Here is an 18206-nt window from a genome sequence, read left to right as displayed (position 1 = left end):
TTTTACAGATAGGGAAAATGAGGCATAGAAAGGGGACATTATTTGACCAAGATCAACCAGTGGCGGAGCCAGAAATAGAACCCGGGTCTCCTAAGTCCTACTCTAGTGCTCTAACCACTAGGCCATTAACTACAATGGGACTAATTACTTGCATGGAGTAAGGGTTTGAATGTAAATAGCATCCTATAATTGCTGTCAAGATCACTCATCTCAGCTTTGAAGACAAACTAATAAATAATTCAGAGCAATGGATCAATATTTGGGGCTTCTGTGTTTTTGTTTTTAAAAGCCCACATATAAGAACATAAACTAGTTCCATCGGGGTGCTCAGGCTTGGGGTATTGTCATTACTGGCAGCTTTAGAGTAAACTTCATTGTTGTTTCAGTGTTTTCTTAGGGCCTGTGATTACCTGACTGAGGGGTGTTTTGTTGCTGCTGTTGTAGTGTTTATTCACCCTAAGTAATAAAACCCAAACATTTAAAAATATCCATTGTTATAAACACAAATCTAATTCAGTCAAAACTGTCCCTATGGAGGAGACAGTTAATCAGATGTGGGCTTTCTGCACGTGGGGCAGAATTAAATTCAGCAAAAGGCAGGACTGATATACAGGCCCAGCTACTGTATTCTCAGGGAAGTGACAGTGGGCCAAGTCCTTCCATGGGTGTGGCAGGAAAGAGGATGCTAGGAGACTTCTTCTTCTTGCAAGGCCCACCTTAGGACAGGAGAGAAAGGACTATCTTGCAGTTAAGGCACTCGACTGAGTCATTTAAGCCCAGATCCACAAAGGTTCCTAACTTCTGTGGAAGTTAGAACCTAAATACCTTTGTGGCTCTGGGCCTTAGTCTCTCTGCAAGCTGCCGCTTAACCTGTAAAGCAGTGATGGCTATTTCCTTTCTCTTCTGCTTTGTCTGCCCTGTCTATTTAGATGATAATCTCTCCAAGGCAGGGACTGTGTCTTTTGCTATACAGTGCTTAATATAATGGAGCCCTGGTCTCAGCTCGGGCCTCTAGATGCTATTGGAAAACAAATAATAATATATAAATAAATAATGATAAAGGGCCAGGTTCATCTGCATTCAAAGGCTGCATCTACACTGTGAGCTGGGGTGGGATTCCCCGGCTCGTGTACACATACTCACACTGGCACAAGTATAGATAGCACTGTAGTTGGAGTAGCACAGGTAGTAGAAGCAGAGGCATTGCTGAGCCAAGCAGAGTACAGACCGAGACGTTTCAGGCGGGTTTGTACTCAGCATGGCTCAGCCATGCTTATGCTCCTGCTACCTGTGCTACTGTGGCTAAATGGCTATTTATACTCATGCTGGCTCAATGAGTATGCAAGTGCAAGTATGTGCACATGAGCAGGGATATCATGCCTAGTATAGCCATAGCCAAAGAAGCACAGGGACTGTTCCCTCCCTACTCCCTTGGTGTGTGTGTGGGTGTGTGTTGGGGGGGAGGGTGAGTAAGTCTGGGGAGTGGTCTTGCTCCCCACTCTGCACTAGCACACAAAGTGGAACTGGCTTGGTACTGGTGTGGGGTGCCAGCTGCACCTGGTGTTCCACCTGTACCCTTTGGAGAGCTGGAGGGATTCTACATAGCAGAATTCCTCTCTGAGCTCCACCAAGTCTCCCTCTCCTCCCTCCCACACACACCCTGAACATAGAGCCATACATTAGTGGCACACTTAAGCCTAGTGTTAGCTGCATGCAGTTTTGTTTTTATTTTTCTATTAATCATCTGAAAAGCTGGAATTACTCAAGTGTAATTTACATGCTAACCAGTTCAGTAATATTTACTGAAAAAATATTATTCTTGATCATCTCCGAAAGGTGTTAAAAATAAAGCTGTGACAAGAATTATAACATTGCATCAAGGAGTGGACACAAAATTATGGTCTTTAGTTCTTTTGTTGACAACAAAGAGGTCAAATGTACTGTCAGCCACTCTTACAATCCTGTGCAAGCCCACTGAAACCAGTGTAACCCCACAGAATGTATACTGAGTTGGAATTTGAACTTGTGTATTCCAGCTGAGATGCCTGTAGTTCAAAGCAGTGACCATTACAATTGCCAAGGTACAAACGGTAACAAAGAACCACCACCGCATGAAGCTAATACAGACAATGATGGAGAACAGAAGATTCTTTGTGAACTTTTGTGGCAAATGGTGACAACAGAAGAATGGCCTCCCACAAAGTAGTGTCTCAACACCTGCATTATTCAACATCTACACAAATGACCAGCCAAGCTGCTCTGGCACAAAATGATTTATTTATCTACACAAGGAATGTGGCATAGTAGTGAGTAGGTGAATGTACTTAACGGCTTATATAAGTACCCTGCAGCAAACCATCAGTGCATTCCATCTCAAAAACCAAGAGGCCAAATGTTAACTCAACATCAGATGGCTTGGAACGAAACTTACTCATTCCATAACTTCTATATACCTTGGTGTTACTCTTGAACACACACTGTCCTTTATAACCCACATCGAGAAAACGAAAGCCAAAGTTAGCATACAAAACAATATTCTCAGCAAGAGCAGCAAAGTGGGGTGCAGACCTGTCCACTGTGCGATCAACAGGCACATTGATACTCCTTTGGTGAACACACCCATGCAGCATGGGCACAATCCCCTCACGCAAAGAAGCTAGACCCTGCACATAATACTGCCTGCTGCTATATTACAGGATGCTGTAAGCCTACTCATATCAACAGCCTCTACATTCTCACAAGTATTGCTCCTCCAGATGTACTCCAGGAAGTTACAGTAGAGTTGAGCACACAAAGCTAATATGCAGATCTAAGATATCCACTATATGACACTGGCTCCAAGTCAACTGAAGTCACAACAAAGTTGTCTTGCCATTGTTAAACCCCTAACATTGTCACCCAAACAGACAAGTGTTCAGTTATGGCAAACAAAAGTGGAGAACGACCTTGTAAGCCTCTTTGCTCCAGCTCCCAGCAGTCGAGCACCTACCTGGTGCAGATCAGCCCTGGATTACATGCCCCTAATCAATGCCATAGTGGAGTTGGCTGGTCTAGAGATGCACTAATCAAGTGTGGCTACATCACTGGTCCCCGGATCTGTGACTGCAGCAGAAACTTGAAGCATTTCCTGCAATAACAGTTGCTTGAGCATGAATGCTCTTCCAGTGACCTGGCAGAGTGCAACGATCGGGCAATCACATGTGCACAGACATGGTCGGAAGCAGTTTGAGGACATAACAAGAAGAAGAATCAGTAAAACAAACACCAAATTATTTTTGGTTTTGCCCCTGCATTTTTTAAAGTCCCATTCTGGCCCACTGTGACCTCGTGAAGAGGAGGATGTGTTCTGTTTAGCTGTCCATAGTGTGCATGTTATCCTAACATAGCACTGTTTGCTGTATTTACAGCGCTTATAAACTGAAAAGCATGAAGTGCCAAACACAGTTGCAGCATGTCAGGCATATGTTGCTTGATGTCACCCAGCATTAATCTATGTGGATGATATGAAAGTGGCAACTTTGTGTACCGACCAAGAGGATTATATTCAAACAGTGATTGGATACAAATTAGTGACAAACTGGAGAATGGTCAATAGGTTTACTAGGAACCAGGCACAAAATCTCTTAGGGCTCATTTTGGCTGAGCTCCCTCAACTCCCACTGAAGTCAATGTGAGTTGAGGGTGCTCAGCACTTTGCCTGAACAAGTTCTTAGGAAGGAAATGCTTTTAAGTTCCTGCTCCATTCAACTCAATGAGAGTTTTGCCATTAGCTTTAATGGGAGTAGAATCAGAGCGTAATTGAACAAGAAGGTAAGGGAAAAGGTACAAGGATAGAAATCTAATTTATTTTCTATGGAATAATGAGTTCAGCTGTGTTCTGTTCTCTTTCCTGTAGCTCCACATGAGTTTTACAGGACATAGGTATTACAATGGATAAGCGCTAAGGATATGTGTGGGATTTAATATTCGGACCTGATCCTGCAAACCCTTACTCGAGTAGTGCCATTGCCTTCAACATTTTCAGGTCAGCTCTAGCAATGCGGCAATGGAAACCCAAGCTTTGTTTTTCCAGTGACTTTTAATGCTTTAGGGAGACATCCAGTAGACTAAAATAATCCAAGATCTGGTCTTCTCACAGAACTTCAGCTCCTGGCTAGTAGAAATACCATGAGAAGGTCCATTATTATGTCTCCCAAAGGTGCAAACAACACAATGAAAAGGTATCAGCTGTGTGTACCTATACACTAGGTTAAACATAATGTAACTTAAGTGTAATAAATACATTTATAGATATTGCAGGCAGGCTGTATTTCTCATCTTGTGCTCTTTTTGCATGTGGAATGTCACCCCAAGTAAATGATCAATGTCCACACACAAAATAGAAATGTGAAATGTATAAAGTGACTTCATAAAATTTAAAAAAGCCATTAAGCACACAAATCCTAGTGCAGGCTCATATGTCATAGCTACAGTACTAACAATCAGTTCCCCAGCACAGAATAATTCCCAAGCTGGTAACTAGATTGTCCTGTCTTTTAATACTGCATGGTCTATTCTCCATTCAGTGCTTGTAACTTCCATTAACATCAATGAGTATGCATATGTGCCTCGAGTGGTAGAAGATACTTCTGTATGGATTCGAAACTTATTTACAAATTCCTCAGAAAAATCACATTGTGCTCATTGTTCTTGGCAGAAAGCTATTACAGCTGCATTGGAACCTCTGCTTTTGTTCCACTTTTTTCTGATCGGAGGGACCAGAAAATACACCAGAACAGATAGAAGGTGGCGTGGAACGCAGAGAAAAATAATTCAGCTGTGGGAGTCTGCCAGCGGAAAGGGGGGTTGCAGCAGAAAGGTGGTTATTGAAACTGCAGATCCAAACCTGCAATGGCAACCTCAGCTAAAAATAAGCAAAGGAGACAACCATCAGTGACTGCATATCTTAGAGCTAACAGAGTGGCTAGACAGCTCTTTGCTGTTAGTTCCTGTTAGAATCCAGGCGACTGGGAACAAGCAACTGTTGCAGCTTAAGGGCCAAACTGTGACTGCCTTCTGCATGGGCAAGTACACTCATAGTTACAGGGAGATGTTCCTTGTCCCCACCAGCAAAATCAGGCAAGACCTGATCCTGCTGATTGCAATCCCTGAATGAAAGGGATTGCTTTCTGGCCTGAAGGCTGGAGCCAGGGGGAAATGCATGCTGCATTTTGTTTTTGTTTTTTAAAGCGATAACTGCATTTTTCTAGCACCACTGAAGGCACTGTGTCTACCTCTGCCCTATTTAGGCATATTGGGGAAGATTTTCAATGGCACAGATGTTAGTTAGGGAATCAACTCCCATTAATTTTCAGCGGGAGTTGGGCACCTAACTGCCATCTGGAACATCTCCTCCTTTGTCTCCGGTCACTCCCACTTAGGTGCTACACCTTCACAACCCCACAGCACAGCTGTTGCTTGGGAAGAGCTGTTATTTAGCTATAAGTTGTTTAAGGGTAGTTCAGCTTAGTAGCAGGGTGAGGATCCTGGCAAAATAATATCAGAAAAAGCTACCTACGTATATGGAGTGAATACTTATTGAGGGCCAAATGCTGCCCTGATTCATATCCATACAACAAGACTCTATAGGGTTACTCAAGGAGTAGTCAGGGAAGAACACTGCCCTTGAAATATGAAGCAATAGCCAGGGAATGGGAAAAATGTATTGCATAATAAGGATCTTCTGACATATTTCTTCCATTAACAGGCACACAGGTAGGATGGAAAAAGCTGGTTATAAGCCAGGAAACATCATTCTTTAAATAAATTATTAGACAATGTAGGAAACAAAATGAATTGAGAACTGCATAAAGCTACTGAAAGCTCTAAATCCATTTCAGTCCAACTCCTGTTTAGCTCATGTGGCAACAGTTCAAGCTCACAGCAGGTGGTTAGCAGCTTGGGTGGGTAGGTAACTGGGAATTTATGAGAGGCACTGCCTTTTGAACAACTCCGATTATAGTATTAGTAATTGCCTTTCTCCAAAGCTAAATATCCTCCACAAGTTGACTACTTGTAGAGGTTACTTAGCAGAAGAAATGCTCAGACAGAATTACAGAGCAGCGGGGTAGATGCCTCACATTCAGGTAAAACACACACACACACATACACACTTAAATGGACACCATAAGTGAGGATTTTCAAGAGTGACCTGACTCTGCATCCATTAAAGTCAATGGTAAAACTCCCCTTGACTTCAGCAGGGACAGAGTTAGACCAAAGCTCAGCATTTTTTAAAATCACATCTTCTGAGATGAAAAAAAAAAGTCTCTTGTGCATTCCTCACCCTTTTTACTAACAACACTTCAAAGGATTAAAACAAAATCAACTTTTAAAATCTAATTTGCTTTTTACTGGTTTTTATTATTTAATTATTTATATTGCAGCAGTGCCAAGGACCCCCAGCCATAGACAAACACAGAAAAAAGAGAGGGTTCCTGTCCCTAAGAGCTTACACAGTCACTCTTTATTCTGTTCTGTTCCCTTCTGTATTTCTTTAAGCCTGGACAGTGAAAATACATCAGTCAGTTCCGCTCCTCTTTATATTTGTTATGTGCCATACAAGACAAAGAGCAAGATAATGTCCCCACCCTGAAGGAGCTTACTTTCTAAAATATCTCTGTCAGGTTGCCAAGCACTAGGGCAATGATATGATACGGGTTGCAAAACAACTGTTTCTATTGGAAGTTTAAATCGCCAGGGAAAGACAGCCTTGGATTCTGTAAAAACTCAGTTTTATAAATCCAAACATGTGGAACAAATGTCAGCTGATGAAGGCCCTTTAATTAGTAAGGGGCAAGGGAGGGGCGGAGAGAAGAAAGAATAATATAGCCTGATAGTGTACACAGAGATATAGAAACATACCGATCAAATTACAGAGAGGTCACAGGGCATTTCTCTGTCTTAGAAATTGCTCCTTAAATCACAGGCAACCTGAATATGCTGTGATAAAACACACACTGGAGCATTATCACATTGCTGTATAATGAAGTTGGGCTAATGTGTGTCAGCACAAGTTAAAAAGATTTTCACACTATAGCAAATTTGGAAACAAGAACCCTTATACCAAAAGCAATTTAAGGAGCCACTACCTTTCTGTTTCTTATGCTATTCTTATGTTTATTCTTATGTTTTAAACAAGGAAGGACTTGCTAACTCCCAGTCAAGTTTCTCCTATCTACTGTCAGAGTCATATTTAAAACATCTATTGCTATGGAATTATTGTGATGTGACAGATTCAATATTTTGACTTCACCAGCATCAGGAAGAGGAAGAGAAAGTGGGTCACAAGACAAAAGCCCTATCATTTTTTCCAAAATGGATCATTATAGAATAGAATAAAAAGAAAACACACATTATATTAAATATTATGTTGACAAATCTCTCTTGCCTGGGAAGTTAAATTAATTTTCTTCCAAATTAGCCAGTGGACCAGATTATAGACACCAGAGTTGGAATTATCGCGAGTTGCCATTAAAGTATACCTGTAACATTTTTGTGCAAACATCTTTGCAAAAAATCCTATATTTGTTTATAGAAAACAACAGCTTTGTTTCATAATTTTCCATAGTTGAATCTCCCCAATCCAATAGCACAAAAAGCCGAAAGGTCACTTGATATCAGACCTGTCAGTGATACAAAGCTGACTATTGTCTCTTTTGGGCCTTGGGCCAGTGAAATATTGTGGGGATAAATTCTGGAGGAAATGAAGGAAAATTATGGCAAACAGCTTAGTTTTTTAAATGGCAGCAGTTTAAAGCTTGGGTTTGGAGTGTTAGAAGTTGGATCTGGATCTGTGGGCAGAGTGACACAATGAAATATGCATGATAAATTCCATTTTCAGATTGTTTTACCCACCAACATATGTGAGATATAAATCTATGATCTAATTCAATCTCTGTCTATAAATAGCCAGTTGAGGTAGGAGTTTTGAGATTTTTTTATTGCCTTTTAAAAATCTGATTGGTTAAAAAAGGGTTATAGTACGAACAAAGCCAACAAGTATTTCTGACCACAACCCAGCACCCATGGACACACACATGGAGAGCAGTCACATGACACTCATCAGTTATGACACATCAAGTGTCATAACTGATATGTAATGTTAGATGCCTGCAAGTCACCAGGGCCTGATGAAATGCATCCTAGAATACTCAAGGAGCTAATAGAGGAGGTATCTGAGCCTCTAGCTATTATCTTTGGAAAATCATGGGAGACGGGAGAGATTCCAGAAGACTGGAAAAGGGCAAATATAGTGCCCATCTATAAAAAGGGAAATAAAAACAACCCAGGAAACTACAGACCAGTTAGTTTAACTTCTGTGCCAGGGAAGATAATGGAGCAAGTAATTAAGGAAATCATCTGCAAACACTTGGAAGGTGGTAAGGTGATAGGGAACAGCCAGCATGGATTTGTAAAGAACAAATCATGTCAAACCAATCTGATAGCTTTCTTTGATAGGATAACGAGTCTTGTGGATAAGGGAGAAGCTGTGGATGTGGTATACCTAGACTTTAGTAAGGCATTTGATACGGTCTCGCATGATATTCTTATCGACAAACTAGGCAAATACAATTTAGATGGGGCTACTATAAGGTGGGTGCATAACTGGCTGGATAACCGTACTCAGAGAGTTGTTATTAATGGTTCCCAATCCTGCTGGAAAGGCATAACGAGTGGGGTTCCCCAGGGGTCTGTTTTGGGACCGGCTCTGTTCAATATCTTCATTAACGACTTAGATATTGGCATAGAAAGTACGCTTATTAAGTTTGCGGATGATACCAAACTGGGAGGGATTGCAACTGCTTTGGAGGACAGGGTCATAATTCAAAATGATCTGGACAAATTGGAGAAATGGTCTGAGTTAAACAGGATGAAGTTTAACAAAGACAAATGCAAAGTGCTCCACTTAGGAAGAAAAAATCAGTTTCACACATACAGAATGGGAAGAGACTGTCTAGGAAGGAGTACGGCAGAAAGGGATCTAGGGGTTATAGTGGACCACAAGCTAAATATGAGTCAACAGTGTGATGCTGTTGCAAAAAAAGCAAACATGATTCTGGGATGTATTAACAGGTGTGTTGTGAGCAAGACACGAGAAGTCATTCTTCCGCTCTACTCTGCTCTGGTTAGGCCTCAGCTGGAGTATTGTGTCCAGTTCTGGGCACCGCATTTCAAGAAAGATGTGGAGAAATTGGAAAGGGTCCAGAGAAGAGCAACAAGAATGATTAAAGGTCTTGAGAACATGACCTATGAAGGAAGGCTGAAAGAATTGGGTTTGTTTAGTTTGGAAAAGAGAAGACTGAGAGGGGACATGATAGCAGTTTTCAGGTATCTAAAAGGGTGTCATAAGGAGGAGGGAGAAAACTTGTTCACCTTAGCCTCTGAGGATAGAACACGAAGCAATGGGCTTAAACTGCAGCAAGGGAGGACTAGGTTGGACATTAGGAAAAAGTTCCTAACTGTCAGGGTGGTTAAACACTGGAATAAATTGCCTAGGGAGGTTGTGGAATCTCCATCTCTGGAGATATTTAAGAGTAGGTTAGATAAATGTCTATCAGGGATGGTCTAGACAGTATTTGGTCCTGCCATGCGGGCAGGGGACTGGACTTGATGACCTCTCGAGGTCCCTTCCAGTCCTAGAATCTATGAATCTATGAATCTATGAATGTGGGGAATGAGAGTAGACCAGCACTGACCAAAAATAATCGGAGTCATTCTGATGCTAAGGACTCCCTTTTACATCTCACACTAGGAAGCAGAACTAGCTTGATGTCTCTCAGTAGGGAGCAAAGCTAGTCCTCCTGCTCCACTAAAGACAATTCTAGCATGGAGGGGAGGAAGGAAAGATCCTAATAAGTTGTCCCCTCCTAAACAGTTTGTGGTGGAGAAGGAAGGACTTCGTACCCTGCCTCCTTTTCACTGTTTCTGCTGAGGGGTTGGGGTGGAAAGAGAGGGCACAAGTTTTGCCCTAAACTGGGAAGATCAGGAGAAAGGCAAGAATCCTTCTAGGTTGATTCATCTAATAATGGTTGTTTTAGCATTCCTTACAAAAGCCAATATTGCCTCTGGGCAATATACACCACCTCTGCAACTATTTTTACCTTTGGGCAATATTTTACTGCTATAGCTCTGAGAGAGAGACTTTACTTTTGTAAGTACTCTTGTAATGTATCTTTGTGTAGGAAAACAGTACTGGCATGGTTACATAAACTACAGGTAATATGTTTGCAGTGTTTCAGGAAAACATTATGAATAGGTTGACCTTAACATTGGGTCTCTCTAACACCATGTTTCAAATAATTGTATTGTTTACCTTCAGTCTTGTCCGGTAGTTTCCCACTCTTACTTGTTCCAGAGTTGACCGTTTCAGATGAGGTGCTCAGTTTGGTGTTGGGATCTCGTTTAGGTTTTGGTGGAGGTTGTTTACGAGAGCAGCTACTGCTTTCATCATCGGTACCCCCAACCGAATGAAGAGACTGGGATCTCACGGTAAAGCCACTAGAGCAAGGATGCGGCAGTCTGTCCTGAGGAGCAGGCATTGTCATAAATCCCATGCGGAAATGTTTGCCCACATAGCTTCCTTCATTTCCTCTCGCGACTTCTCCACCTATGCTGTAAGAGAAAAGACATACACATACAGGTAAGGGATCTACCTGCGTTTGAACAGCACCTAAAAATGGGGCCTCTGGACATTAATATTTAATAATCAACATCATCATAAAAGCTTTTATATAAAAAAGTTTTGGTGATATAAATTTCAATGGAATGGGAGTGTATGGATATTTTTTAGTCTTTTTTTTTTTTAAATCTGTGCACTTAGCTAACTTAATCAGAGACAATGAAAATAAAAACAGATTGTGAGGTCAGTTACAACGGTGTAAATCCACAGTAAGTCCAAAGAGGTACTCTGATCTAAAATAATATAACTGAGATATGGATCTAGCCTTAGGAATTAAAGGGTAGAGATTTGAGATGGTCAACGAAAGGGGATAAATATTAAGAATTTTAATTTTTTCCTTCTTTTTTAATTTGAAACATTTTAACCAGCTCTGTAAATAGTTCATTGTGTGCATGAGAAGGAAATTTTGCCAAAAATGTCAATACTTTTTCTTATTTATTTTTCAAAATTTTGAAACATTTTTTTCTTACATTCTAAAAATACTGACCAGTTCTAAGAGAAATGGGCCTAAACTGTCAGTGACAAGATGGAGAAAGCCCATGTTCTTAACTTGCAAAACCTCTTTTAGATAGTATACAGGTCCTTCACTTTCACAATTCCTTCTTGTGTTCCAGACTTGTTGGTGTGTCATGGCTGATTTGGGCCAGATCTTCTTTTCCCCTCAGGGACCTACCTACCCACTGGCTTTATTTTACAGTCCTGCTTTAATGAGCCCATATATCCTACATCAGTGTGGAGTATCACAAGCTATTTAAAACTTTTTAATTTCCCTTCTAGCTCTTCAGCAATATATACATTTTTTCTCTTCAGCAAGGCTAAAAATCAAACCAGGCAAAACCATTCTGTAGCTATTATAAGCCAACACAGAAAAGACTTCAGAAGTGAATGTCGGGTAAAATTTTCAACTCATCACAGCATAAAAACTTCTCTTCTGATTTTTACCAAACTTTTCAGGTAATAGCCACCTCTGGGATAAGATGCGGTAGGCAAATGTTCAGGAAGAATCTCTCTTTCTCTCTCTGAAGTAGTTGGAAGGTGAGGTTTAAAAATCAGTAATAATAGGAAATCAGTTTCAGTTTTAACTATGAAATAGCTACTGCAATTCTACAAATACTGCTTTTATATTGTTATCAAACAGTTGAAACCCTCTAAAATAACACTACTTTAAGTAGTTAATTTGACTTTTTTATTTTAAATATATTTTTCTGTTTCCCACTCTGACTTTTCTTTTTAAATGGTTTCCTACATGGCTTTTTTCACTCTTATCTCTGGTTTATAAAATTTCATAGGGATGTTCACCGAAATCATTGTCAAGTCAAAAATCAAGTTACAATGTAAAATCTATATTTACTGCCATATCCCAAGCACTTTCTATTACTGACACCACATGAAAATCTGAAGACTCTACAAAATTGTAAGCTCTTTGAACCAGGGATCATCTTTTTGTTCTGGGTTTGTACACCTCCAAGCACAGTGGGGTCCTGGTCTGTGTCCAGGGCTCCCTAGGTGCTACCATAGTACAAATAATAAACAACAATAAAATAATAAAACATTAAAAAATGCCCATCCCATGTTATTTTAGGGTAGCAAACAGTTTACTTCTAAATTTTGTATGTAGTGAGAACAACATCTGGCGAGATATAATTAGTGCATTTTATCAGTCTGTGTCTATATCTAGTATTTGATATATTCTATGCTTGAAACTTTAAAAGTAGTACTTAGACTCAGCTCAGATTTTGTAGCAGTGTGACAAGTACCTGCCCACAGGACAAATCCCAAACATCAAAAGTTAAAGCTGAATCTTTTGGAAGAAGAGAGAAAATTGGTCTTGCAAAAAAGAGTATTAGAAATGTAGCACCATGGATTGATCTGTACTTCCAGGTACTCATCTATGACTGTAGACATACACGCATCTCAGGAAATAAAAATCATGGGGTCTAATCAATCCCTTTGGAATAAAAAGAATGCAAGGGAAAAATGCTCCAAAAATAACTCCCATACAGGGGAAATGTAAACTCCCCCTTAGTATCCCATCAAATCCACATGAATCTGCAATGTGAGCAGCAACAAGGTAGTGAGGTACAAGTGTGGAACATGAATGGATAATGGGAATGCAGTTCAGATTCTCAGGAGACAAAATAACCTGGAACAATTTAAGTAAATCATAGGTATATGAGAAGGGAAACTCAGCTGACTTGGATCTGAATGTATAGAGACAGGTACCAAAATATACTGGGGATGACAGTTCTGCACAAAGCATTGTTCCTGCGGTACTTATCAGTTCTGGAATGCTGTGCTTATTGATGCTTATATTTCTGGAATGCAAACACAAAGTGTGTTTCAGTTAAAAGCCTTCAGCAACACAGTAAAATGAATGGGGATTATATCTGTGACAGATATCCAAACCATTCAGACAGCTAGTTACATACATACTCAGTTACGTATACCTGAACCACATGGCTTTTATCACAATACATACAACTTCCACTCAATACTTATTGTCAGTGGGTAAAATGTTTAACTTGCTCCCATTTTAATACCCTGTTTGAAGTGACCCTTCATTGGGATAATACTGAGTAAGGGATCTGGCAATAAATATACCTCTGTTTCCAAAAGCTAAGGCCATTTTTCTACAGCTCACTTGAGCAAGAGCAAGCCCTGTGGATCACATTATGCTGCCCGCCCTCCCTTTGATTTCTGGGGAATCATAAGAACCCATCTTTTTTGGTTTAATTACATACTTCTTGATATGATAAGCTACAGCTTATATCAAATACACACTGTGTACCAGATGAGATAATAGCACATATGCTCCAAAAGCAGCTCTCTATCACATGACCTCAGGGAGAATCTCTATTGGTTCACAATCCTATTTCCATGTATGTGCTCTTTTCTAACTTCCAGCCAGTAGAAAGCAAGTCTGTTACAAAAGGCTAGATATTGAACATGTCTGACATATTCCATCCATTAGAGGCAGTGGTGCACTTATATATAAATTAGTACATGTTTACAACCAACTTATTATTGAATCATAACGGGCGTCGATAGCAGAGGGATTTTCAAGCAAAAAAAATCAAAGGTAGAACTCGAAGTTTTCCTCCATAATTTGAATATTAATAATTAAAAACTACCAACCAATCAACCAACCAACCGGTGGCTGATTTAAACGATCAACTATGTCTCTGCTAATCTTTCCATAAATTGTTCTGATAGTATAATCCTCTGATTCTCCACAACAAAAAATGCCTGTCACATCATTTAAAGAGGATTACCATTTAAACATATTGAAGGAAGCAGGTAAGAGATCCACTTTAATCCTTAATTCTACTGTATTTATATATATATATATATATATATATATATATATATATAGGCACATTTGTATGTATACAATGCTGTGAATAGAATACACTAATCAGAAGTAATGATTTCACTTCCATATAGAGATGTTTAGATTGTATACCATAGGCCAAATTCTGTCCTCAGAAATTCATGTACACAACTTTCACTGTGGTGGTGGTTTTCCCCTTTGTCTAAGAAAATGTAGGACCAGGAAAAATGCATGTGGATTTTATCATCCCTTCGAATGATCTTACACTCCCCAATAAAAATTCTGTTTCCTCTAGATTTGCAAATCTTTATGTTATATACCAAATTTACTTCTAAATTATCCACAAGTCATCATAGGCTAACATTCCAAAAGATTTTGATTTGTCTTGGGCTTTTTCCCATCTTTAAAAGCTGTGGTACTCCTATAGTATAGTAAATCATGGGAAGTCTCCTATTTGACAGAGAAGTGGGCATTTGGAGGTCACTTTGAAATGTCTAGCAATCAGCGCCTACTCTTGAAAGAGATGCTTACTACTACTCCCGCACACACACACACGGCTAAGAGTATGCCAGTGCCATAAATTACACTGACATATTAAACTACCCACACACCTGCCAGGGAATGGTGGTGCTTTCAATTGGCTCAAAGTGCACCAATACAATAAATTGCATGCCAGTTAAATAGTAAACTTCACACCTCTACTATATTTGCCCTCCGACAGTTTTCATGATACTAACTACTGAAGATTTCCTGAGACCTGCCCCTCCAGGAGGTGTGCAGTGTCTGCACCTATAACCAGAGGCGTAGCGAGCGCCCTCCGTACCCTCCGACCGGAGGGGGCCCTGCAAGGAAGGGGGCCCCTAAAAGTGGCAAAATAAATACCGCATTCCAGTTTCTGCATTGTAAGGGGCCCCGCCCGGACATATGTTCGGAGGGGGCCACCATTCGGGGGGGGCCACGTTCTTTGTTGCTACGGCCCTGCCTATAACAAGACAGAAGTATGAACACAAATAGCCAGAACAAACCTGCTGTGCTCCAAGCAAGTATCCAAAGGACATTTTTTTCATTTTGTGTCTAATTCTTACACATGTACACTAGTAACCACCACAATGGCCTTTATTAGTAGGGCAGACACACAAAGCCGACTTCATCCCTGAAGTTCCCCAAAGGACAAAATAAGCCACAGCTTCTTCTAAAGCTACCACCTGTATCAAAGATGTGACACAAATGCTAGTAAAAGATTAGCCTACTGTTCCTGGTCCCCATTACATGACATGGTTACAAAAGGTTAATACCCGTCTCACGCTATTGATGCAATTGTTAGTTGCACAGCAGTGGGTGCTCTTTAGAAGCATGTTTGGCACTTTTCTCCCATTCATTAGAGGCAGTGAGCCAAATCTTGATCTCAGGTACACAAGCTAAAATCCAGAATAACTCAGTCCAAGTGAACAGAGTCACTCCAGACTTATACCAGTATAAATGAAATCAAAATGATCTGGACCTGCCATTTACCTTTGTCTTCTCCCCAAACAAACAAACTCACTGAAGTTGTTTCTCCAACATTACAATGCCTTGATCTACTGAGAGAATTAAAGGATTTATTTATGTACTCCTCCAACTTGTAAGTAGGAGCTGGCTGGAGCTAGAATGTCCTGCTACAGCATAGCAGACTGAGAAAGATTTATATATACTTTGCTGCATAGAGGACTATTGAGACCAGCTACTAGAAATAATTGTGTAGATGATCTCACTCCATTACTTTTGACAGGAAAGAGCCTGTGCTCTCCTTTGTACTGGTAACAGGTTCTCTCTCATTTCAAATGTGTATTATATGAGTTGCTGAAAATGTTACAGTTTATTAATATATATGGAAATGCAGATTTGGATTATTCCCTTGGGAAATTTCAGTTTGAACTGGTTAGGTTCAACAGCTTCTATGACATAGAAAAAAATGTGCCCAAGTAACGTTAAAAAACAAAACAAAAATAAAACTGGACATTTGTCAGCAAAAAATAAGATAAGGGGTGAATTTCACAGTGATAACATTTAATCTTGTAAAGCATCCATGTTATGGACAGAGTAAAGTGATGGCTCTTGGAGCTGGAGATGCCCTGTGGGACATTGATATGACATATAGTGGCTAAGTATGTAATGTGCGCTTCATACAGCTCACCTGGTCATGCCCCTTTTGGGCCACTGAACATTGCCAGAACACTAGCTACCTCCTTCTTTGATGAATTAGGGGTCAACAGAGCTTCCTGCCTCCTCTTACTCCCCTAGAGACAGCTACAATTTGACACTTAGGGTCCAATTCCAACACTCATGTAAGACAGGATTTACCTTAAATTAAGAGGAAAACTGCAGTATCTAAAACATGCACAGTCATTATTCTTCAAGCTAGGTTTTTGTCTTTTTTAAATACATAGGCTATAATCCTTTCCCCACTGAAGTCAATGCTAGGATCAGCTGGGTATATCTCACTAAATAAATTCCCTACCATTGCAAGGGCCTCAGGTGTTGGTGTACCTCAGTCCTTTCTGTTGTCTCTTTGTGGCACATAATAGTTTAGTCTCCTGATGGCAAAAACACTTTGGTCTAATACTGGTTGTTGGGCTTGATGCAGTATTGGTTTGGTGATGCGATCCACAGGAGGTCAAATTAGTTGATCTGATGATTCCTTCTGGCCTTAAATGCTATGATATCGGAGCTTTACAATTGACTTTGATGGGGCCAGGATTTCATCAGGATTGAGGAACAATAGATGATGAACAAAGCTGATCTGACAACAGGGAAAGGAGGGAATCCCAGTTCACAAGAATTCTGAACACAACTGAACTCAGAACCTGATGGGCCAAGTTGTGGCCTCAGATTCGGGGTTGCCATCTCAAGTGAGTCCTTTTTGAGGTCAGAATTGGGCAAGGCAGGGTTAGAATTCACTAACCTAAAAAACATACTAAATTTGTAGAAAATGCTATTAATAACAATAGTTTGCCCTTCTCTAGGTTGATAGCTCTGGTGTCCTGCCCAAATAACTACTCAGCCTATTTAAATTCTACCCCTGTATTATAGTGCAGTGGTTCTCAACCAGGGGTACACATACCACTGGGGGGATGCAGAGGTCCTCCAGGGGGTACATCAACTCATCTAGTTATTTGCCTAGTTTTACAACAGGCTACATAAAAAAACATTAATGAAGTCAGTACAAACTAAAATTTCATACGACTTGTTTATACTGCTCTATATACTATACACTGAAATGTAAGTACAATATTTATATTCCAATTGATTTATTTTATAATTATATGGTAAAAATGAGAAGTTAAGCAATTATTCAGTAATAGCATGCTGTGACGTTTGCATTTTATGTCTGATTTTGTAAGCAAGTAGTTTTTAAGTGGGGTGAAACTTGGGGGTATGCAAGACAAATCAGACTCCTGAAAAGGGTACAGTAGTTTGGAAAGGTTGAGTGTCAGTGTTATACTGGCAACTGAATATGGCAGCCTTCACTTTCTGACTCAAACTATGATATAGAGTTGTTGAAAAGGTGCCACATTCTACCCTAGAAGAAGCTGCATTTCCTTGGTGGGTGAAATGATCTTTCTCTCTCTCTGAGTCTAATGTAGTTAATGTTTAGGTGCTTGGATAGATGAAAGGGGCAACTGAAGGGCTTTGATATGATTATTATGACTTATTTTATTACAAACAACAATAAAGAAAAGATTATATAAAGGGGTCAACATCCTGAACAAATAATAAAAACCTACAGAGTACTGGTTATTTTTTTAATTCCATTTTGCTTTACTAGTCAGTCATAATAAAAAGCTTCTTAACTCTGAAGTTGGATACTGAAGGCAGAGAATGTACATTAATTAAGAAATACTGGCCAAACAGAAATGGTGGCATTTGCTTAATATTTGGAGATTGCTTGTCAGACAGTGGAGTCTTTCTACCTCACTTTTTCCCCCCCTAATGTGTGTTACAAAATAATGGGTTGAAAGTTATTCTGTTACTTTGCTCTATGGAAATTACTTCACTAGTTACTTGCAGAAATGTAATTAAAATGCTGTACAGCAAACTAACACAATTATATGATTTATATATTTATTTTAGAAACTGCAAATACCTTATAATATCACAGTTCTGAGTAAAGCTGGA

General features: G+C 39.9%; 1 protein-coding gene across 1 annotated transcript in view; it reads right to left on the bottom strand.

The window, feature by feature from the left end:
- Positions 1 to 18206, bottom strand: part of NYAP2 (neuronal tyrosine-phosphorylated phosphoinositide-3-kinase adaptor 2) — a 184046-nt gene that overhangs the window by 96961 nt on the left and 68879 nt on the right. The window contains exon 2 of the mRNA XM_065411227.1: positions 10355 to 10653. Coding sequence (XP_065267299.1) covers positions 10355 to 10653 — 299 coding nt within the window. The remainder of the gene's footprint in view (positions 1 to 10354; positions 10654 to 18206) is intronic.

This window comes from Emys orbicularis, chromosome 9 (genome assembly GCF_028017835.1).
Source record: "Emys orbicularis isolate rEmyOrb1 chromosome 9, rEmyOrb1.hap1, whole genome shotgun sequence".
NCBI lineage: Eukaryota > Metazoa > Chordata > Testudines > Emydidae > Emys > Emys orbicularis.
This window is presented reverse-complemented; position numbering and strand designations above follow the sequence as displayed.